The 24552-nt window shown below is 39.8% G+C and overlaps 1 protein-coding gene across 1 annotated transcript in view; it reads left to right on the top strand.

Annotated features, from left to right (window-relative positions):
• RNF144A (ring finger protein 144A) overlaps positions 1-24278 on the top strand; it is a 62424-nt gene extending 38146 nt beyond the window's left edge. The window contains exons 4-9 of the mRNA XM_084203640.1: positions 11419-11523; positions 11713-11773; positions 12782-12989; positions 14778-14925; positions 16171-16260; positions 19500-24278. Of these exons, the coding sequence (XP_084059766.1) occupies positions 11419-11523; positions 11713-11773; positions 12782-12989; positions 14778-14925; positions 16171-16260; positions 19500-19631 (744 nt within the window). The 3' untranslated portion in view covers positions 19632-24278. The remainder of the gene's footprint in view (positions 1-11418; positions 11524-11712; positions 11774-12781; positions 12990-14777; positions 14926-16170; positions 16261-19499) is intronic.
• The last annotated feature ends 274 nt before the right edge of the window (positions 24279-24552 follow it).

Genomic DNA, 24552 nt, shown 5'->3' with positions numbered 1-24552 from the left:
CATGAGTCTAGCAAGATCGTTTGGCTTATTGACAGTTGTTAAGAGTGTGACAGATACCACAGAATCCTCCACTGGTGTTCCTTCAGCAATGATTTCCAGAAACACCAGGGACACTGTGTATGAACTGTGCTTTGTAAATGGCCAAACAATCAAAAAGAGTAGCCTTTTGACTCAAGATTTTGCATGGAGTCTATGTACAGTAGATCCAGTTCATCTCTGCTTTGTTCTTGTTTGACCAATATGTAGTTTTGTTCAGGCTTCTGTTTTGTGGTCTTAACAGTGGTCTTTCCAGGAATATAAGCAAAAAAGAGAAAGGAATGTCCCTACAAGTGTGAGGACTACTTTTACTACAGCTTTTACCACTAGCTCTAGCCCTTCTGGCTAAATCACAGCAAGCTGAAACAACATGAGTATGTATTACAAAGAGATCTTTCAAGTGCAGTACTACTGCTATGTTGGCAGCATTTGGATCAATGTACGGGTCTCTTAATCCTATATTTCTGTTTGCAGGTCTTGACTCTTTATAATCATAGAAGTGCTGTAGTAAAGATACCATGAAGGATTGTCTCTTCCTGACACTTGTACAGTAGCATAGCATTTCTATTCAGGAAGATAGAATGGGGACAGTGTTTCCATTTGCTTTCTGGCAGAGCTGTGCATGGATTAAATAGAGCAGACTGCCACTCCTCTGCTGATAAGGCACAGGCATTACAATTTCCCATAGTATTATTTTGCCAGTTAGTACAATACTCCATTATTGTTTTTATCATTGTGATCATTAATGCCCAGACAATGCTGTGAGCTCTCAAGTTTTGTATATCTCATCCATTAGGAATGTTATGAGAATGTATTTTCTCTGGTACATCAAGCAAATCTATTGTTGGATTGCTTGCGGTACCAGAGAAACATAAGTCTAAAGAATAGAGAGAAAAACAAGCTAACCTGCTGTTAGCTTTTTCTTTGTTTTTCTGAGTATTATCAAGGGGCAAACCAGTAGAGCCACGTTAACAATAGGACCAATCTTTAGTGTGCTTGTGTACTTTTGGACCAAAACACCTAAATATCTTTTTATTAAAAATTTTCCCCACTTTATTGACTATGTACTGTGTGCTATTTATCTTACATACTTCGATAGTCACTTAGGAGTTGCTTGCCTCAGAAGAAGTAATTGGTTTTGCATGTTTTCTTCAGCAAGCTTTACACTTAGAGAAGGAAAAAGTAAAGCAGAGAACACCACTTTTCTTTAATTTTTTTTTGGTATTATTTGCTGCACTAAATTTTTATTTGCTACTTAGCTTCTGCTTTTTCAAGGGGACTACGGGAGATAAGCAGGGAGCAATTTTATCCAATTCCTGTCTGAAATTCGGATTATTTTGTAATCTGTGATGAAGTTAACGTGCATTTTAATGGGCAGGATGCTTCTTTGATGTGTTACCAATTGTATATGTGCTGAAGTTACAACAGGTTTTTTGCTCTTGATATTCTTGCATGGAAATCAAGCAGTTAGTTGCATGAATGTTTTCTGGTTCATGATTTACATGTACATCTGTGTACATAAATACTGTATAATTTATACATATATAAAACACACACGTAGATGTGTCAATGTATTCCAAGTGCAGTGATGCCACTATTACTCAAGACAGGCTAAGCTCCTTTTGACCTCACATTAGTCTGTTCAGTTCCCTTCATGATGTTATGCACTCCTGATCATTCTGGTACCAGTGGATTCATTGTTTACTTTACTCAAATTTAAAACCAAAGTCTGTCAAGTAGGCAGTCCAAGCAAGCAAATGTCTAGAAGAAATATGAAGCATGACAGAAAACTTGTTTTTGATGAAAAAGTTTGATTACTTCTCTGTAGTCTACCTTGTTTCTGATAGAAGAAACTGTAGTCAGGTACATGAAGGAGAGGGCCACCAACAGTTAGAAAATAACAAAACTAAGGTTAAGACCTGCCTTCTGCTTCATGTTTGTGCTTTCTTTTTGGTCAGATAGCACATATGGATCAACTTTGGTGTTTGAAACTAATGCTGCTTTGTAGATACTCATACTCAGATTCTACCTTAAGCACTTGAGCCTGCTGGTTAATCTTACCTGGGCCTTCAGATGTCCCTCTAAGTTTGTTGTATTCTCTCCCAAGTAGCCTGACAGTGGGCTAGTGACAGACTTCTGTTTTCACTAGTCCTTTTAAACAAGATTACTGAATTTGCCAAATCATGACTGGTTAAACGGGTCTTCTTAATTTTAATCATTCTGCTATTTGAGCTTCCTTATAGGCTGATGATCAGCAAGGCAATTATCCTGCCTATAGCTGGTGTCAGGCACCCCTTTTTTCTTTCTCATTGTCATGCTTGACTGGAAGCACATGGAGCTTCTCTGAGTAGAAGGAGAGAAAAAAGTGATTTACTTAGTGTTATCCCTCACTCCAAATGAGGCAGAGGCAGCATCAGCCTCTCCTTCCCCCAGGGCAAGGCAGACACCAAAAGCAACATGGATGGAAACAGGTGGGCTTGGCTGCCTTCCTGTTCCTATGTAGTTTGTCTCTGCTTGCCAAAAGAAGCCAACCTTAGCAGGGCAGCACTGTGCTGACACCAGGCTGTTCCTCACCTCTACCAAAGGAAATGCCTAACTTGCTTGGAGACAGGAGGGAGGGGGAAACCTAATGGCTTGCGGGGTTTTATGGAGTTCAAGGTCCTTCTTAGCAGCTTTAATGTTTCTTTTTCCCACCAACAAAGCTTAGAGCTTGCTTGTGCTCATATACCACAACCTTAGCAGAGAACTGATACTAATCTTGACACGTGATGTGTCAGAGAGGCTTCATGGTTAGAGGTCACTGTGTGTTTGCATAGCAGTTCACATGGCTGGCTGCATTCTCACTTGTCTTGTAGATGGTGGGATGGCAGAACTCCCTGCTTTAATTAGCAGGTACCACAGAACCTTGGGTGAAAACTAAACTTGATTCAGGGCCTTCAGCTCTCCTCTCCTGTGTGATGTCACTAAATGAGATTCACGTTACCTGTCTTCATCAGGCTGTTGGGAAAACTAGCTCATTTTGGTTTGCATAGTGTTTTGCATGTGGAAAGGGAAGGGCCTTTGTTTGCTGCAGGTGTATTTTCCTCCCACTCAGAATTGATATTTCTGTTCTGAAATAGAATAAAATTTTCTCAAGAATTTTTTGTGGTGTTTTTTCCTTTTGAATATTTGATTTTCATCCCACGTATGTTGGCATTTGAATATAAATTAATTTTTGTAAGGTTTGCTGTGTGTTTTTACCAATTGCCACCCTAAGTAGGTGAGAACAAAAAGATTTTGCAAGGTAATGGAGGGGTAAAAATTTGTAATGAAAAAGTTTTCATGTACATCTGCTTGAAATGCCTATTCAAAGATGAAGAGGTATCACAAGGTATTATCCTTGTGTCATTTGGTCATTTTTTGCTGTCTACTGCTGTGATTGATTCTTCTGAAGAAAAATTGTTCAACTTCTATAAATTTTACAGTACACAGCCATAAAAGTATATATAAAAAACAAGCCCACCACTTCAAAGGCTGGGCAGCTGTTAGTCTGTGTTGCTTTCTCTTTCAAGATACTCAGCTGGAGAAAGGCACTTGTTTTTCCAGTGCTTTTAGTTCTGGTTGCTTGGTCTTGCTTGTGATTTCTGCAGCCATTGATTGCTGTGTCTCAAAGGCTATTTGTCATGTCCTGACATTTCTCAAGCTGGAGTAGTCATCAGGGCTTCTCTTTCCACTTTCTTGATAATACATTTCTTCTTGCCTTACTTCATCATTTGTTGACTGATGGTGCTGCTCCCTGTACTCAAGCTGGTGCAGTCTCATGTGGAGGGATTTGGAGGCTGGACTCAGAGGGGTGATGCACCTCGTCCCTGATATGAACATCTTGTCTGTGAGTTATTGTTTGCATTCATTAAGAGGTGTGTACTAGGGACTGTTATGATATTTGGGTGTACTGTCAGATGGCATTTGGACAGAGGTGGAACCAATGCAGCAAAGTCTACTCTGCTGTCCACAGGAGGAATCAACAGCCACCACTGCTCTAACTACAGCAGAATTTGCAATGGGTGAGTGCCTGCTCCTGCCAGGATGCAGCCAGTCCCTATACTAAGATTACACCAGCTGCTGGGAGCACAAGGACTCTTGGACAACAATAATTTTTACAGCTCAGGAAGGAATGCTCAGATGGTTTGTTCTCAAACATGGAAGCACATGGGTTGTGTTTATCTTTCCCAGCCCTCATCCTGTTTGGCCATCATCCACAGGGAAGATGATGTGATTGTGTTTAGACTGACAATATAGTCTATAACAGGGCTACAGAACAGCTGAGGGAGTCTTTAAACATTGACACCATGGGAAAAAGAGGCATTTACCCTTGGCATTGCAAACAAAAAGTATCTTTAAAATTGGCCAAGTATCAGGAGGATAGAGGCAGGAAACCTGCCAAACAGGGGTCTTCCAAATTGCTTACCACTTTGGGAAAAACATGTATCAGCTGTGATGTTATCTCTCCCTGGTCCTGGCCAAAGTCTCTCTTAGTGTGTACCCTCTTGTTCACAGCATAAGGCTCTGGGTATTTCCCTGTTGTGGAGCTCTGGAGTGCCTTGCAGGTGCTTCTCTTGGAGTCAAGGGTTGATATGCTTGTGTAGCAGAATTTTTGTCTCTGTAACAAAACAAAGGATATAAAGGATAAACATGTAAGACAGTTCTCTGTTACTGCTTTCAGATTTGAAGTACTGCATGTCAAGATAAGTGAATTTGTTCTTCCTGTGATTTATTCTTAAGATGATAAATTAGGGTTAATAAAAATTTGAGTTCTAATAGTGAAGATTTCTTTGCAAGTAGATAATTGTTTCTGAAAAAATGTCTGTAGAAGTGGAAATGATTTAAGTTCAAAGTACTATCACAAACATTAAACACTTCTAATGTGCATCTGTCCCAGATCTACATGGTTTGTGAAGCTGAATGTAGCTTGCACTTGCAGATTTGGTCAGTATAGCTGGCAGTTTATCTAGTAAAGGAGAAAAATCACTCCCACAGTCAGGCATATGCCTCAAAGAGATTTCTGTGATTAGGTGTGCATAGATATTTTCCAGTAAGTCCCATGTTAACTAAGTAGGATTAGGGTGATATTAAAAAGCTAGGCTGTAGGTGTACTGTAGAGAATTGGGCACACTGGAGCAGCAGTGCAAGAGTGGTTTCGAGTTGAGCCTGTTATTTAACAACAATAGATTTGAGGCAGTATTATAACTACTTTACACAAAAAGGCATGTAGTAAATTTGAAAGAAGCTTAAAACCTCGCTGAGGAACCTATCTTTTTTTTCTTTTCTTGCACACATTTTCTTGTGTGCAGTAAGTATACCATAGAAATTTCTCAGAAAGTAGTTTTCTTCTGTAAAACTCTAAGATTAAATATTGCACTTATGACTGGAATGTTGGAATGGAAGGATACAGACTCTTTAGGAAGGGCAGGCAGAAGAAGTGGAGGTGTCACTCTGTATGTCAGTAACCAGCTGGAGGGTGTGGAGCTACACTTGGGGACTAAGGAGATGACCAAAAGCTTATGGGTCAGGATTAAAGGGAGGCCAGGGACAGGTTACCCAGAGAAGTTGTGAGAACCCCATCTCTGGAACTGTTCAAGGCCACTTTGGATAGAGCTCTGAGCAACTTGGTCTAGTAGAAAGTGTCCCTGCCTATGGCAAAAGGGTTGGAGCTATATGATCTGTAAGGTATGTCCCAGCCTAAGCTATGCTATGATTCTGTGATTTGTCCTAGTACCAAATAAGCATTCCTGCTACTTTAAGAGGTATGCACTGAAATATTTTAAAAGGTAGCATATGATAGTTATATGTGGCTACAAGAATCTCTCTTTCAGGAATAGGGAAGGCTCTAGCCTTGTTGTATCATACTTCCTTTTTCAGGGAACACCCCAGATGCAGGCTGCTTTTTTTAGGGGAGTTTTTCTTCTTGAAATTGTTCAGGTTTGTCTAAATGGAAAATATTTCTAGAAAATTACATTCAGAGTGAATTTGCTATTTGGACAAAAGGAAGTGAGCTATTTTCCAAGAGTATTAGTCTTCACCTGAGACACTCAGATTTTTTTTTTGTAGTGAAGGAAATTCACTCTCTCTCACACATGCTGTCTCCTCCTGCCCCAGTGAGTATTGCACACTACATCACTGCACTGTTCTAATCTGAACCTAAAATAGGACATTACATCATTTTACCCAAAAGATTTGCAGGCAGTTTGTATATGACTATAAATTGTGCATATTCACCAGACTGACTGCAGAATTAGCTTAGGGGAATTTGCACAGAGTAGCAGAATAATCTTGGTATTGCCCTATCTTATGGAAGGAAAAGATATTACGTTCTTAGAATTCATTTTAAAGCAATATAAAGAAAAATTCCCAGTACATAGAGCATAAAAATACTACCAAATGTAGCTGATGCTGTAATAGTTTTGGTCATCTTTGTAGCCCCATCACATGAATTTTGAGCTTTGGCTTAGTATCCTGTTAGCATAAAAGTGACCCATAGACCAAACTGTAGATCTTTAACTACAAGACACAAAATAAGTGCTTCTCACTCAATATCCTTTCATATTCTTCATACAGAAGAATCTTCTTACCCAAAATGCAACGTCCAAAGGGATCTTTGCATGTACTTATCCTGATGTCACTTGTAACATGGGTCACAAAATGCCAACCAGCTTTTCCTGAGTCTTCATGTGGTTGAATGCAAGTTTATGTAATTATATGTGTGTGTATTTATGTATTATATTTTTAGATGTTCATCTAATCCTGGTTTGCAGATGATACAGAATTTGAGACCAGCAATTTAGTCTACATGTTAATAATTATCCTCTTTGAAAAGATTTTCAGCTTGAGCTTCAAAAAATCTCCCTTGTTGAAGAAGCATGTCAGCCCTTCCTTGTGTTTCTGAAGTGCAGTGTAAACTCCTAGTGATTGTTTGCCCAAAGTGCAGGATTATCTCCAAGGTTAATATTTGTGCACAATAGCAACTGCCTTTGCCTAACTTTAATATTTATTGCTACTAAGGGAATTAATTTTTTTACAATGTATTTTCTTTTTTTAGACCTTGGTAAATGCTAGATTTCTTATTTTTGTTTTTCCCCCTTTCAATTTTATCGGCGCATGTGTTTTGGTTTTTTGAGAATTGTTTTCCAATAGAATCATGTGATGACTCTGCATGTAGTGCACACTTCATATGGTGATGGCTATGGCCTAGTGCCAGCACTAAAATATATTTGAAGGTTTAAGAAATAAATCAAATGATGTAGTGATGATATACCTCATTCTTGTCATGTGTTTTTCGCCTTTCCAAATCCATGGACTGATTAAAAAATTTCCCATATGATTTGGCACTTGCATCACAGCATTAGTGTAGTGAGAAGTCTACATTTTAACAAATTCCACCTATCAGCTGTTAAGAAAATAGTGCAGGATAATCTTTTTGTCTGCCTAACTCAAATAAAAGGTGGCATCTTGGAAAACCATTCCTTGTTTGCTGAAATAGTAGCAATAACCTGTTCTTAAAAATAAATTAGTCATACTTTCCCAAACTTCTCCAGGTGTTTTTAATTACATTCATTTTGTATCGAAAAATTACCTTAGGCGCCAACTGAACACATTTTTTCTGTCAAAGGAGATGGCAGATAAGTCTTGCCCCCCATGTAAACAGTGAAAGTCAAGATTCCTTTTTTGGAATTATGATGGGGTTTATTTGGGGTTTGATGTCAGGAGAAGTAAATCAAAGCACCAACATCAGAAGTAGGCATGATTATTCCTGGAATTCTTCTAAAAGAAAAGGAAAATCCAAAAATTTTGTTGTGGCCTGTGCAGGTTTGTCAGAGCTAAATGCAGGAGAGCAAGATTGTGTTGTGGTTTTGAAATTAGGCAAAAAATAACATTTTGATTCCTGTATAGTGTGTTGATTTTTGTAACATTAAACAAAAATATATGAAGCTCTAAAGCCGTGGCACTTCAGTGGTCACAGTACATACCTTCCTGTGTGGCACAATCCTTGATGTATAGAGGTTAGAAGTACAACACATCTTGCTGAGCTTTAAATACTGCACTGTGCTTGGCAGCTTCAGAGAGTCATTCCTTTATTAGTCATCTGTCTCTGAGGCAACAGGAAAAAAAAATGTTCCCAATTTATATAGGCAGCTTATAGTAAAACTGCTACTGAATTGGGGTCTCAGTTGATCTTTGTGAGGAAACGGATCTTGGCTAATACTCCTAAAAATTTCATGGGGACAGTGAATGTCTGTAGGATTCATGGGTTACCAGGTGACAGAAAAAGTTATGCATGTGTTAGAAAGGACAACAGGGATGGAAAGAGGACAGAGCAGAGATGCACAGGGAGTATGCATGCGCAGGGAACAATACAGGAGTAGTGCTCAGGGGAGCTAACTGGTCTCTTCTGACACACATCCATTAGAGGAATAATGAAGATGTTCCTCAGCATATTAGTTTTATACATGTCAGTGTACTCTTGTAACCTTACTCCAATCTCATGCCTTAGGTACCTAATTTTAGCTCCTGTTTTCTCAGAGAAAAATTATGTAATAGACTTCATTTTGAATGTTGTTTGGGGTGACCTACACTCCCATGTTTTTTGTTCATGCTGTAGAGTACTTTATTGCCTTAATGGAAGGACTGTGAAAATACTTTCTTCTAGCATTGAATCAAGTTGCACAGAAAATTTGCAAGAATTTGTCATCTTTTTCTAATTGTTTTACAATTAATTTTTCATAGTATATGATTAAATACCTAATCCTGCTTTGTTGTGTTGCTTGCACACTGCTGCATTCCTGGTACTGTAGCCAATCTTATACAAGTTGCAGGTCTTGTGTCTGCTCTCAAGAGAAGCCACAGGTACCCTGTGCATAAAATTCTCTTGCAACTGCTTTGGGTTCCTCTTTCTCTACCCAAGAAATCTCAGGGGAGTCTTGAGTGGATAGCATGTTTTATCCTCTACCTATTTTCCAGCAATATTTTGTAGCCTTGATGCATTTCTCAGATGGTGAAGCATGAGAAGTGCACTTGGCTGTGCTGATTTTGAGAAGGCAGCAGCCAATGCCCCATCAAGGGGAAGGGAAAAGGGCATGGACACTGCTCATGACAGGAATGAACTGTGTAGTTTCTTGGAAAATGAGAGGAAAGGGAAGCAAATCAAGTAGGCTTTGGCAATAGTCCTAAACAGGTTGAGGAGGAAAATTAGCCGCATTAATGATTAATGATAGCAAAGCTCATTCAGCTTGAAAAGTACTTTTCTATAAGTGCTAAGTGCTGGCATTAAAAATGTATGCATTTTCATTTTAAACCACACTTGGCATCAGCAAATGGAGAGGAAAGGGAAGAGCCAGCAGCATCCTTTTAGCCGCACTAATACCTCACTACAGCTGAAATCACAGCTTGCAAAGGCACACAGCCTAAGGTCTGGGTCTTGCAGAACTCAGCCTGTTGTGCTTAGAGATATGGGTTCTCCTAAAGTGTTCCACCAGCTGCCCTGCAGAGCTCCGAGCAAAGGCTTGGAAACCTCCTGCAAGTCAACATCTACTAAATGAACAGTTGTCCTCATTAAACCCCTACTGAGGAAGACAAAGACTGTGTGTAGTCTGTCACACATGGATTTCTTTGCACAATTAAAAATTTTATAAATATAAATTATCTGATCTCTGTTTTTCTTTTCCAAAAAATTGACCTGCTTTCTCTGATGCGTGGGAGACACAGAGAAAGGGAGCTCTAACAGAAATTATTTGTCATGCTATCAAGGTGGTGGCAACTTGCCACCAGAAATGCTGTGGACCAGAGCAGCTGAGATTGTGTGGGCAGAAAGTACAGTCTTTGCTGCAATTAAGCTGCAAGAGGTAAAATCTAGAATAATTTGGTAATAGAAGTGTCTGAAAGAGCTGAATAGACTAATGGAGAGGCAGGAGAGAGAGAACAGGTTTGAAGTCTGAACTTTAACAGTTACAAGCCTCATGCCTGAGGATTAGGCTGGAAGGTGCTTGCTGATAGACTATTTGATTGCACAGGGTGAAGGAAGAAGCAGTTTTGTGTTCTGACCTGAAGTTAGGCACACTAGCCTTGGCACCCTCACTGCAGCCCTTCGCCTTCCCAGGCTGGTGGTTAGTCAGCAGCTGCATACCTTTAGCAAATGCCTGGAAATGGTAACTGAAATCCTTGTTTTGCCAGTTTGCTGCAGAGTATGTAATCCTTCTTGCCTCCCACACAGCTGTATGCTGAGCTGGTGTTATATCTTCATTTCACTCTGCTGTTGGTCTAGCCTCAATCTTTATTCACGCATCTGCAAGCAGAGAGTTAGGTACCTTGTTCTGTAATTGTCTCCAGTTTGCTTATGCTAGCTGAGCACATGGGCAGGGTGAGAACATCACAGGGTGCCCCATCCACTGGGAAGCAGACCCTCGTCTGCTCTTTCTGTTAGTGCTGGGCTGGTAGAAGCTGCATGGTAGCAGCAGAAAGCAGGATCTCTTCATCACTCCCCTGTCTTCCCTGTAGACACCTATGCATTGATGTAAGAAGGATGGAGGTGGAGGGGAGTTGTTGCTCATCAAGAATAACAAGGTTTAATTTTAATTTGCCCTTGGTCAAAAATGCACCCTTTTCTTCTCTGCTTTGTTGACAGCTGTGCTGTGCACTGCTGTGCTAGAGGCTACATTTGCAGTTATGAATTGGGTAAAATGCTGTGGTTGCTAGGGGAGAAAAGTATTAGTATGACCAATATTTATTATTTGGTCCCCATGGAAACTATAGTTCTTCAGGGAGTCCTAATTCTCACATTTTTCCTTTCTGTGGAAAAGTTACTCTTTAACCATGAAGTTCAGATAGTTGTTTTCCAAGAATTGATGTCAAGATACTCAACTCCCTTTGTGTTCTAGTATGCTTGACACATGCCTGTCTATGGGGAATTACTGCTTACTAAGATATGTTGTGCCTTTCAGTCACACAAATTTCTTTAGAGTGTGGTTAATCTAATTGTATGGAGGTGTTTTATTGTTTTTTCTGCCTCTGCATCCTCTTTGATTTGTTCTTTCCCTCATTGTTATTTTGTAATTTGCTGCATATTTTAAATTGATGAAGAGCTTTTTGGTTAATTCTGGTTTAAGTAGTCTTAGAAGTTTTTTTTCAACCTAAATGATTCTATAATTTTGATGGAGAAATGAACTTTCTGTTTTCTACTTAAAGGTATAACTGTGGCAAAAGCTATGAATGTGGCTCATGACTGTAAAATGGACACAGTAGTACCTGGTTTTTCAAAGTTTGAGTTCTTCAGATTTTCTGACTAAAGCTGTTAAAATATCGAGTGATTTAACCTTGGCAGAATAGTTAACTCAGTGTTTGGCTCTCTTATAGTGCCTAAAACAGTATGTGGAACTTCTGATCAAAGAAGGTCTAGAAACAGCAATCAGCTGCCCTGATGCTGCCTGCCCAAAGCGAGGTCATCTGCAAGAAAATGAGGTACACTCTTACTGCAAAGAGGGTGTTTTCTTGCCTTACAGAATGTTTAAATCTGTCTTGCTTTTTATGTTACAGCTTCATTTGTTGACAACATATGTTTTTATTAATTCTTCAAAGGTCAAATACTCTGTTTAACAGATTATTACTGTTCCTAATTGGAATTTTTTTTTCTTTTCCTTTTTTCAACAGATTGAGTGCATGGTTGCATCAGAAATCATGCAAAGATATAAGAAGCTACAGTTTGAAAGAGGTAACACATGTTACACTATCCATTGAAGGCTGTGAGAATGGGTTTGTTCCAGAGCAATCCCATAAATCAGAATCTCTGCATATGTTCTTGCAGTAGCATTGTGTGTTAATTGCTTGGTCATCAGAAAGAAAAACCCCAAAACCTAAAAAGTAATTACGTCTGTTCTTGCCTGCATGATTCCCAGAACTGCAGCACTCTGGGAATAAACTAAGGAAAGAAAATTGCTATGTATTATATTCCTAAATAACTAAGGGAGGGAGCGACTTCTATTTTGAGCTTTGCTGTTTAAATTGACTACTAGTGTTGTAGGGGCTAGAGAAGAATACTGACCTGTTTCACAGAGCCAAGATTATCTCCTGGGTTAGCATTTGGTACAGAATTAATGAGCAAGTGTGTAATGATACTAACACATAAAGAACATAAGCTGACTGTGTGCCCATGGAGATATGGAATGGGGTGGCCGTAGAGAACTTACAGTTTCTAGGCAGGACCCAGCCTAGAAACCACTGCAATCACTGGTAGGTTTTTATTGCCTTCACTGGGCTTTGAAACATGAAATGAGTTACCTGTATGGAGCATCCAAGAAGGAGATGAAACTGTATCCTATGCTGTTGTTGATCATGCGGTTACATTAGGGTAGAGGTCAACTTTAAATAGGTTCCTACTAGGCAAGGCATTGTAAAAACACTTTCTGGTGGGTTTAATTGCATAATATAGGCTGTATTTAACTTCAAGTACAACTGAAAAAAATACATCTCATTCTCAGAACAAGTTTAGTTCAGTGAATGAAAGTGGGCAATTAATTGAGACTCGTGAAATTCACTTTGGTTTGGTGCCTGTTTGCAAAGCAGGCCAGGTTTATGTCAATGTGGGTCATATAAATTAAAAAGCTCCTTTTAAAAATTTGTCTTCAAATGCCCTGCCAGTCAACCTCAGCTGAAATACATTGTTATGGAAGGCTGATCTTGTATCCGCTTTTGAATGTGGTTCTTTTATGTCCCTTTGCAGAAGTGCTTTTGGATCCATGCCGGACTTGGTGTCCATCCTCTACGTGCCAGGCAGTTTGCCAGCTCCAGGAATCAAGCCCACAGGACCCTCAGCTGGTCCAGTGCAAAGTGTGTGACATTGAGTTCTGCTCTGCTTGCAAATCTAATTGGCATCCAGGTCAAGGCTGTCAAGAGAGCATGCCAATCTCTTTTCTTCCAGGAGAAACAAGGTAAGATATTGCAAAAGATTAAGTATTTAGAAGCTAAAAACTCAAAGAGGCATTTTCCTGATGTTTTGTTCTAAAGCTGTTTCCTTGACTTAGTTGTTCCTATTCTTTTTATGCTGTATTCTAAAACTGCACAGCTCTTGGCAGCCTCACTCTTTGCCAGCATTCCCAGCAAAGCACAAAAGAGCTGCTTGAGCCTTTGGTCTTTTGCCCCAGTGGGAAAAATATGACATCCAGGCAGCTCATCAGCTTCACTTGAGAGATGATTTTGTTACTACTGCACTGCTGGACAATGTGAGAGTTGCTAACATCATGCCAGACAGTGATTTTTAGGATACCCTGTCAGTCATCCCCTCTGCTGCACATTTGCCGTATGATCTTAAGTTCTGTTTCAAGTGGTCTCTGGTGGCAAACTGCAGCCACTGAATAAGAAAGACCTTTGTGCATGTGTTCCACTTCATGTCTGGGCTTTTTCAAAGATTGTGTTGCACTCTAAGGCATCATTAAAGCCCTGTCCAGTTTTGGACTTAGTTACTCATACCTTGTCTTTTAAGCTTTGCTGTAACAGATGACTAGCTAGGATGCTGTCATGATGAGTTCCTGATCAAATACACTAACTTTGGCACGTGCTTTTGTGTGTGCTTGACAAGAACTGAAGGTTGCTAAGTTTCATGGCAAGGTAACAAACTTTATCTACTTTTGCTTAGTGTTTTCTTTGCTTTTAGTTTTTATACCATGCTTAATTTTTTCACCCCACCAAGTAAAGGTAAAAATTTTTTTTTCATTGTTCTGGAGCATAATGTGCCTGTTAGCAGCATTAGGAGTTTTATATACGTTTTATGAATGCAAACATTTTTTTCTAGTACAGTCACCCCTAGTGTTAATAATTAGTGTGTGTCCTTTTATCCTGCTATTGGGCAAATCAATCAATCATCAGTCCTGTTTTGCAGCAAATTGTTGATTCTCCATCAGTCATTTTTATATCTCATGATGGCAGTAGCTGCAGGATTTGTCATTTAAGGTACATTTCAGTTGTTAGTGAGCATAAAACCTGCATACAGTAGAAAGCTACCCAAGGGAAATAAAAATTGTTCCACTGTTTCAACATTCCTCTGTGTTGTGCCCATTATATCAGGGGGTATCTGTGGTTTTGCACACTTCTGCAAGAACAGTCAGTGGCGACCCTAACTCATGAACAGTGACTTGTTAGGAGTCTGTCAACAGAGACAAAGTTTAACTGAAAGAGCAACATGCACCAAAACCTTAATGTTCTTGATTTGGAGGGAAACGCTTAGGCAGGGTCCTCAAGGAGGGCCCAGACAAGTTCTCTGTCCCTGGTGCCCCAGTCCAAAGGAATATGGTCTGGGGTTACTGTGCAATCAAAGGGTTGTTTCTTCATCCGAGAGAGAAGAGAGAAAAGGAAAATAATCTAGATGTACAAAATATTTAAGTGTGAGCTAACTACTGCTCATCTGGTACATTACAGGAGAAAACTGTTTGATATCTATTAGTATCAGTACATAACAAAAATGCTGTTTTTTATATGATAAAGAAAATATCCTAACTTTATGTGGACACTGTAGTCATTAAGCATATTTCTAAAGATATAGTTGAAAAGTAGTGCACAGCATAATATCTGAATAATAAAACTACCTGAATTCCTGAATTTCTAGTAATTTCTCTTTTTTTTAAGCAAAAAAGCAGGCTTGCCTTCATAGCACAGTTCTTAGACATTCTTTTCTAAACTGAACATGGTCATGCATTTTACCGATTTCTCACTCTCTCCCACAGTTCAGTTTTCAAAATGGAAGATGATGATGCTCCGATCAAACGCTGTCCAAAGTGTAAAGTTTACATTGAACGAGATGAAGGCTGTGCTCAAATGATGTGTAAGAATTGCAAACATGCCTTTTGCTGGTACTGTCTGGAATCTCTTGATGTGAGTACATGCCGTGCACTCTTGGCTCTCAGAAGCTTAGAAGTTCATTGCTTTGCCATCCAGCTGTTGCTTTAATCAATTAAATAAATAGCTCACTAGCTTCTGGCCACAACTCACCAGAGCTGGTGCTGGGAATTTGATAGGATTTGTATCCTCTGTTTTACTTGTCTGACCTGTGTGAATAGCATTTGGTCTGAGTCAGTAAATAATTATTAAAAAGTGAAATCTTAATGACAGTAATTTGTTTGCAATCTTTACGTGGCACCTAACATGGGGAAGGGTGTTGCTTCTTTTTTTCAGTGGTGACTTTTCAATGTTGCCTTTCTTGAAGGCATTACAGTATGAGAGTAGCAATGCTCTTAGTCTGAGGATGTTTAAGAAACTAGATGTGGTATGTCACTAGCAGTCTCATTTGTTTACCATTCACTGTATCCTGTGGGACAAGAATTAGATCTGACATAGGAGAAAGAATACAATGTTCTCCCAACAGCAGGAATTTATTGGTCTATAAGCTGCTACTCTCATATGTTTATATTTTTTTAAAATCAGCCTGTTATCATGCCTACAGATCAGAGTATATACAATACACAACATCTGTTTCCATGCATCAGTTTTACTTTATAACTTTGTTAACAATAGCAAAGGAAATTAGGTTCCTGAGAGCTACTCCAGCTATTCAAATCTTGTGGTTGTTCCATTTGAATACTTTACTAACAATCCTGAAGTCACAGGCTTCTCACATGCTCTCACAGATAAAAAAAGCAGTGTTGCCTTAGAACTAGGCCTGCTATCTTATCTGGTTTGTGAGAGGCTGATAGAATTGATAGGGATGTAATATCTCAAAAATCTGTTTTGTCATTCTGTTCAGCTAGATACAGGAACCAGCTTTGGGGAGTCTGCAGCACAAGTACTGATTTTCCTTTGCTCTTGCTATATGTGTGTAAAATACATGCAGTGGTCAGTTTATCTTCTTGGATTCTCTTGCTAAACTTCATGCTAGCGTTTAAATGTGCAACTTGAGACCCTTTGGGAGAAGAATTTGTTATGTATCTATAACACATGCCAAACAAACCTGCTTGTGAAGACACCTAGCTACAAACAAAGCACTTTGGAAAGGTTGGACATGACCATGTCCACTTGCTTTTATATTCCTGTGTGATTCCTGGGTTTAAGTTGTCAGAATATAGTGTTTTGTAACTTGAAGAACTTCTGTTTATTGCCTACCTTTTCATTTAATATTTGTAGGATGATTTTCTCCTTATACATTACGACAAAGGACCTTGTCGAAACAAGCTGGGGCACTCCAGGGCATCTGTTATCTGGCACAGGACACAGGTAAAGCTCAGACCTTTGAAAGCTCTCTGCTGTTATAGTGCCTCATTTTAACTTCTGTGCCAAATGGTAACTGATTTTTGTAGCAGATAAAAAGAGGGCAGTAGCTTGGAGTGGAACAATTAGTTCTCCTAGAGAAGGCCCTCCTTGGCAATATGCCACTGAGAACCAGAAAAGGTATGTTTGCAGAGCCAGGTCAATGCCAGTCCAGATTGTTCTCACTGAACTTGGAGAATGAACTAGGTTGCCACTGTCAGTATTATTTACAAGGAAGCTCTTTCTGCAAGGCAGTTTTAGCTCTGGATCCAGAACTGGAAAGGAATTAACCTGAATACAGTCATTATCTTGCTGTGGTCTCTATCTGACGTTGGTTGGATAGAAATAACCCTGAAGGTTTTTCAGTAGTTTCAAACACAGATTCAAACTGACAATTGCAGAGAGTGTGGGAATACCTTTGTAGTCTAGATTCAGTGTTGGTAGACTCAGCAAGAATGCTTGTAATAAAAGAGCTCTCTGCAGCACTTTGATGCATGCAGTACAAATGCTAATGTGTGACTTGGTCCAATCTACTGTCTGTACAGTCACTTCAGAGATAGGGGGACATCTGCGTGTCTGAGTCCTCTCTTCCTAAATTAACTGTGTGCCTGGAAAAAGCTACCTTTGAGATGAGGTACTTCATTCTTGAAGTACAGATTTCTTTCCATGTGAGCATAAACCCCAAGTCTATAGAATATAATCATCAAGTCTGGATAAACAGCTAAACTGAAATAAAAGGAGAAGGATCTCACCCTTCTCCTTTCACCCACACCACTGGGTGTCTGAGCTGTGGACTGGCTTTTGCTTGGATTAGCCAATGCTATCTCAGGAGGTGTGTGGGTACATGAAGTTTACTTGATAAATTTGTAGTATGAGGTGATTAATCTGATATTTGGAATCTGTTCTAAGCCACTGCAGTTTGTGCAAATATGTTTGATATATGGAATGTTTGATAATCTGGTTATTGTTGAGAAAGAAGCTGATAATTCACTACTAGTCAGGATGTAATTCTGCTAAACCCACTAAAGCCAAATCAACACTGCAATTGTTTCTTTATGTTAACTTTGAGTAAGTTGTTGAGGTTCTCCTTAGATTTATCCAAAGCAAATTGAGGTGAGTCTTTGGTTTGTTGTTTGTGGGTTTAAAAAAATATTTGTTTTGGCCAGAGAAAATGGCTTGATGCCTAGTAGGGCAGCAATTTCTTCAGAAGAAAAAGAACCAAGAAAAAAATAAGTAAGTAATATTCAGCAGGCAGTTTTACTTAAAAATAAACACACACACACGAGCACACACACACATATGCAAAGCCACACCAAAAAACAAAAACAGCAAAACAAAAAACCTGAAACTTGATGATTTCTTTGATGGCATATTGAGGTTCAAAGGAAGGTGTAAATAGATGTTTTATACTAATTACCAGTACTTTGGTACTGGTAATTAATTAAGTACAACGGACCAGAACTTAATTACTGGTCCATTGAATTGCAGCTTCTAGCTTGGCTCTGTCTGACCAGTGCACTCAGCCTGGGTTGCAAAGAGCAGCATGGCAGTAGTTGCAGCTCATGTTTTTTAAAGACGAGAATTTAATTTCTGGGAAATAAATGCAAAGATTAGTAGAAGTTGCATCAGATTGTCGGCACCACCAAAAGTAAAGAGAATGGGTTATGAAGCGTGCCCACCGCTGAAGCTGAAGAAGGAATTGCTGCTGGGAAGAAGCAGAACGGCTCGGGCTGGGCAGCGGGGGTTCCCCGTGGCCGGGCAGCGGCAGCAGCAGCAGCGGGGGCTCCCCGTGGCCGGGCGGCAGCAGCAGCAGCAGCGGGGGCTCCCCGTGGCCGGGCGGCAGCAGCAGCAGCAGCGGGGGCTCCCCGTGGCCGGGCGGCAGCAGCAGCAGCAGCGGGGGCTCCCCGTGGCCGGGCAGCGGCAGCAGCAGCAGCGGGGGCTCCCCGTGGCCGGGCAGCAGCAGCGGGGGCTCCCCGTGGCCGGGTGGCAGCAGCAGCAGCGGGGGCTCCCCGTGGCCGGGCGGCAGCAGCAGCAGCAGCGGGTGCGGTCCCGCGGGGCGGTGCGGCGCGGCCCGGAGCGCTGTCCCACAGCGCCACCTCCCGCGGCTGCCCCGTGCCGGATCATCCACACCCACTGCATCGTCCCATCCATACCATAGCTAATTTAATATTTGCCAGCTAATTGAAGTGGCGTATCTAGCCCTGACTAGAAGAATCCGTAATGAGTGCTGCGCTCTAATTTCATTTTGCCTTCTGCTGTGAGGTTTTGCTGTTGCATTAGCATTCCACTCTTGCCATCATTATTCAAAATTATTCACAGACACTCTCTTGAGAATAAATCTAAATTATTTTCTTAAATAATTTGTGGGCATATCATTGCAGCATCACTCTTACAGTTGCCTATGGCAAATGGGAAACTTTCTCAGGCGATGAAGCTCAACTTGAATGTTTCTTAAATAATTTTCCAAATTTAAGCTCTGTAGAAATTGACTGCTTTGTCACACTGACCAGTTAGGTAAGTCTGTGGTCTTCTGCTCATGCTGGAAAGGAAGTGGTCAATAAATGAAAGTGAAAAAGATGCATTTAGAATTAGATCGTGTGCCTTGAAGCAGCAGCATGAGCTCAGGTCTGACTGCAAAAAGGCATTGCATATGCAAAGCCCTCCTGTAGTCCATGACCTTAGTAATCTGTGATTGGAATTCCCAAGCTTGAGTGCATGCTGGTGGGACATTGTGGGATTCTTCCCAGATTCTCTGAACACCACCAACACCTTGACTAATTCTTCTTGAAGCTTTCTCCAGAAAAAAAAAGGAGCACCTGAAAGTGGAAGTCTTTTTTGTAGCCTTGATTTCAATATTGAGTATTTAAAATTGATCTAGGAAAGAACTAGTGATTTGCTTCATTAGTTGTTAGAGGTATAAGAAAAGTCAAAAAGGGAAATAGCCATCTGCATCACCTTGTGTGATAAAACAGAGTTCTGTGGCACGGTTCTGACGGGAGCCATAAGGCATGAACATTCACACTACTTTCACTTACGGTTTCTGGTCACATGAGCTGACTGTAGTGTCCATGTGGGGAGTTCTGGCTCTGATAAGGTCAGTGGCATTTGCTGAGGTCTTTCTGATGGACACAGATGATGCAGTGGTGTAGCAGACACAGAATCTAGGCAATGCTATCCTGACACAATGCTTTCCCTTTCTCTTACAGGTGGTAGGCATTTTTGCAGGATTTGGTCTTCTACTTTTGGTGGCCTCCCCTTTCCTTCTACTTGCTACACCATTTGTTCTGTGCTGCAAGTGCAAATGTAATAAAGGAGACGATGACCCTCTACCTACCTAGACTGAGAGAAGATTGGACTCATCACAACATGTTTTGATTTTACTGTTGCTGTTATGTTTCCCTCTTGCACTTACATTGCTGTAGCCTTACTTGCCCCATTCTGCTTTTTGCTGACACAGTCTTGATTCCAGGAACTGTTGTTACTACTGTTGTACAGATCACTTTATAACAGACAAGGAGGGTAATAGAAGGCAAGGTTTGGTGCTAAAGGAAGACCACAGACCTGGGTAGCCATTTGAAATTAAGAGGTGATACTGCTAAAAATAATGCAAAAGGTTGGTGCTGCCCTGCTGGTGGACTGGGGACTGTACTGAATGACATCAGCAAACCAAGCTGAAAAAGCCTACAAACTTCTGCATATCTGTTTGCTTCCAAAGTTGGTGTCTTATTCCTGCATATGTTTGAGTTGACTATCATTTAAATCAGTCAACTTCATGTGACTTTATTACACATCTGATTTTGTTAAAGCCATCACAATGTCCTTTTTAGTACCTGTTTTTTCCAAGTGTAACAAAATTAGTAAGGTGCGTATAGGCCATCCTATGCCTTTCTTAAAATTTGGGGAGGATCAGATCAGAGGGACAAAGTTAGTCCTGCTGCCTTCCATGAATTTTATAAAGTCTTATAAGAAATTTGTTTGATGTAAAGCTACATTTTAAAATTAATTGATGAAGTGGTGAGGTTGAGTGGTGGCACAAACCTGCTATTTAATCAAGTTTCTTTTAAAAATACATTGATGGTATTGCTTACCCCTGGACCACTAGTGTTTTTCTGAATTGTTATTTTTTGCTATTGTTTAGGGTTCTGCTACACTTATAGGGCTACGTAACTTCTAATCCAGGTATCTTAATCTTTTTATAGATACATAGATATATATATATATATAAAATCATATTTAAACCAAATGTGTAAATAGCTGTGCTATTGAATTATTTTGGAAATTCAGAATAGCTTGCTTCTGTCTTTAGAACAATTAATAAAAAATACAGGACTAACTTTACTGTTTAGCAGACTTTTGGGTTATCAACGAGTCTCTCCTTTTAAATACAAAAATACATCATGGTTATCCCTGTAGATAATATGAAAATGCCTGGGATATTTGTGGAAGTTGTGCTTTGCATTTAAACTACTTATCCCATTTTAAGAGATAGTATTGTATGATATGTGGTGTATTGTGCTAACAACAATACTGTGACAAAATAAGTTTTTATTTGAAAACTAATCACTTGATAGTTTTGCAGAATTCAGTGCTCTGTTTTCAGGGTAGTAAAGTGTGCTATTCAACGTACTACATCATTGAGGTTTCTATTTAGAAATATTTTTTTGAAAACCATTTTGCTCTATTTTTAAGCCAACAAGAATTTGACTAATGACTTCTTGCCATGAAATGTGAAGCACCTGAAACAATGTGTATGTCTGTAATACGAAGGAAAACATACTTTTGAATGGCTTGTGGACTGAAGTTTTACTGCATTTTTTGTTCATCATTTATTTCTGCCATTAGCAATGTAGTGACATGGATGAATATCTTGAAACCAGGATAACTTTACACTGAAAATATCCTAAGATCCTTAAATGCATCTGCTTCTGGCTGCTGTGACAGGCTGGGAATAGGTTTTCATCGCTCAGCCATCAAAAAATTCCTCTTTATTGGCTTTTGGTTTACACTGTCTATCTGTTAAATAAAAATATTGTAGGGCACAGTTTTGAAAAGGTCAATTTCTTTCTATAAAACTGTTCTCCTCCCTTATCTTCCAAGTTTAGTGCTATCCAATTTCAAACTGTATCTAACCATAGATTTTACTTCTAGGAGCTGGAGATTGTCTGCAATTCACTTACTTGGTTTCATTTTAATAAGTTCAGCCTCTGTAATGTGAATAAAAAGGACAGCTTGTTTCCAGCAAATCTGAACTCATGCTATCTTCAGATTGTTTATGGCAATGCACAGTTCAGATCTTTTGTTATCTGAGTATCTTTAGTATTTTGTCTATCTTGGTTATTAAAAATTGCTTAATTGTTCAGAAATACCTGTAGGAAAACTGGTAGTACATCTGATCCCTGTTTGCCAGCTTCCAGGGGTGTGTGAAGCGCTGCTGAGTTCAGCAGGCAGGGAGGTGCTTCTTTCCCTCTGGCATCAGCTCAGTCCATTTCCCAGAGGGATCCCAAGCCACACACCTGAGTTGTCCTGAGTCATAGCTTCACTGTCCAGAATTAGTGGAAACCCTTCTGCAAAGGACAGCTTCCTGAAAGTTAGCTTGAGCAATGGCCTTTCCTCCCTGGCCCTGTACTCCTGTTTGACTGGAGAAAAAAACCCCTGGACAGTAGGATGTAAAGACTTCATGGGTTATTAATTTTCTAGCTGGGGCACTGAGGGGTTTTGCTGTATCGTGGCTGTGACTGATGACCAGTTCTCCTACTGGGATCACAGCAAACAGGAGACATTCACTGGCCTGTGAACAGTATTGAGTGTCCTGGTATGAGGAGGTTTATTTTCTCTGTGCCTTTCTTGGAGAATTTATGTCAAAACACAGCAAAACTTGCCTTTTCCAAACTGCTGTGCAGCCAGTAATAATCAATGTCAGAATTAATGTCTTTCCAGATTTAAAAGAAAAAAGAAAGATAAATAAGTTCTTTGCAAATACAGAAATTTTAAAATTATAATTTATAATTGATACTCACAGGAAACATTATATGCAATCAGGAAACTGTGTCAGTGTATCTCTGATCTCAGCATACTTGAATTGCTACTGGTGATTTTTATGCCACAGCTCTTGTTTTACATCCCAGCTGTTGGAATAGACTATATGTCGACATATTTTTACCAAATACCCACCCAGTCTTTTCAGGTTTGTTAAATGTCATCCCATCTGTATTTTCAGGGATTTTTTTTTTGCTTATTTTTATGGTTGTTAATATTATTATTATTATTATTTTTAATGCTGATTTGGTTCCAAAGTAGCAACTTTTGGTGGTGATGTATTAAGTTCAGGGTGCTTTTGTGTTGCAGCTTATGTTGATCCTGTGACATTGAATACCCCAAAACTCAATTGTAAATACATAATTTTAAACTCTGACATTTAAACCCCCTGCCATGGGAAAGGGAATGTTTGTTTCTTTGTCTTTCAAATGAAAATCTGTTACAACAGCTATGGCTTTTTGGATTTGCACCAGGAAAATAAGTATCACGGCATGATTTCTGCTGCATTTTTATGGCTATGCTATTATTTAGGGGGTTTGTATTCCCACAGAATCATAGAATATTCTGATTTGAAAGGACCCACAGGGATCAAGTCCAGCTCTTGAGTGAATGGTGTGTTCGTAAAAGCTGTTTAATGGAGTTTGTACTGGTGCATCATCTCCATGTTCTTCTGGGGTATCACGTGGTGTCACGTCTGGGGAGTGTGGAGTCCCACTCCAGAGGCTCTGCATCTCCCTAGCCTTGCCATTAGTTGGGCTGAAGCCTGAGAGAGATCAGGAGCACAGCCCCCTTCATCTGCAGTGGTGGTAGTGTTGGGTTTTCCCCTGTGACATTGGCCAAGTCACTTACTGCCTTTTATCTCAATTTGACCGCCTTGTGGAATGGACCAGTGTTTACCTCGGGAGAACTGTGAGGACAAATTCATTGGTTTTGAGGCTCTTCAAAAGTTTGTGAATGATGAACAATTACATATAAAAGATTACTGTAGTTTTATCTTAATATTTCAGTTTTATTCATGTTGGCCCTCATCCTGAAGCCTCCTACTACTGACTTTAGCATGTCAAGAATTTAGGATACTTTCCCCCACATACTAAGGGCAGGATCTTTCCTCAGATACTCTGGTGCATAAATTAGGCAGAATCCCAAATAACAGCAGACTGAATCAACTCTCAGTTTACAGCTGAGCTCCTGACATGCAGAAAACAATCAAAAATAGTGAATAGCTCTCATTTATGGAGCTGACAGATAAAATATCCATAGGTGAGAAAAATACTAAGTGTTTTTTTAAAAAAATATTGTTACGGGCAGGAAGATTAGAATGAAGTTCTGTGCATTTCATCTGTAGGCCTTTTACTGTATAGGAATAAATATTTTTAATGCAGGTCATTATCATTCCAGTGAGGTGCAGCATGCATAAACCTTTGTGCAGGTTTGCTTTTTTAAGACCAAAGTTTGTACATTTCATGTACATAATCTAAAGCCTGAGGAAAACAAGTAAATTACTGTTGTTGATGACAGTGATACTAAGGACATCAAAAAAGCCTGCATCAGCCCTTAATTGCTAATGCACTTGTAATAAGTAAGGCATGCTGTTTGTGTTTAGAGCCCTGTGGTCTTCATTATTGCTTTGATTTGTGTATATCTTACAAGAATTCCAGGAACATTAGGTACAGGTACATGGTACATAACTGAACCTTTCTTGATCATTTTATTATGATGTATTTTAAACTTGTATAGGGATAAGCATGAAGGAGTCATGCATATGTATAAATAATGTATTTGACCAGTGTAAAAATAGTTCTGTTGATGTATTTGAAATGTAAGTGCATTTTGTGCCACTAACACTGTGATGTATAAAGGAGCTGTTGAATGCCTTTTAATGTGGTGTTTTGTACTTTGAATCATATTGGAGAGTTTAATTTGTAATTTCAATAGATATTTTAAATGAATGTGTTTCCTGTGATTCTTCATAGTGACTTTTCCCTGTGCTTCTCTGCCTCAGGCTTTTGGAGAAAGCACAGCCTGTGGCCTGGAGACCTCCTGCCACAATCCTGGCCATAATTGTGGTTTCTGACTCACCATCTCCCAGTTTAGCTAGAAGAGGGAATCTGGATATCTCTAGGCCTAATTTGCTGCACAGCTGGATCTTTGATGGGCTGAAGCCAGTCCTGAGAGACATCAGGAGCACAGCCCACTTCATCTCCAGTGGTGGTAGTGTTGGGT

Source organism: Fringilla coelebs, assembly GCF_963513975.1.
Source record: "Fringilla coelebs genome assembly, chromosome: 3".
Lineage (NCBI taxonomy): Eukaryota > Metazoa > Chordata > Aves > Passeriformes > Fringillidae > Fringilla > Fringilla coelebs.
This window is presented reverse-complemented; position numbering and strand designations above follow the sequence as displayed.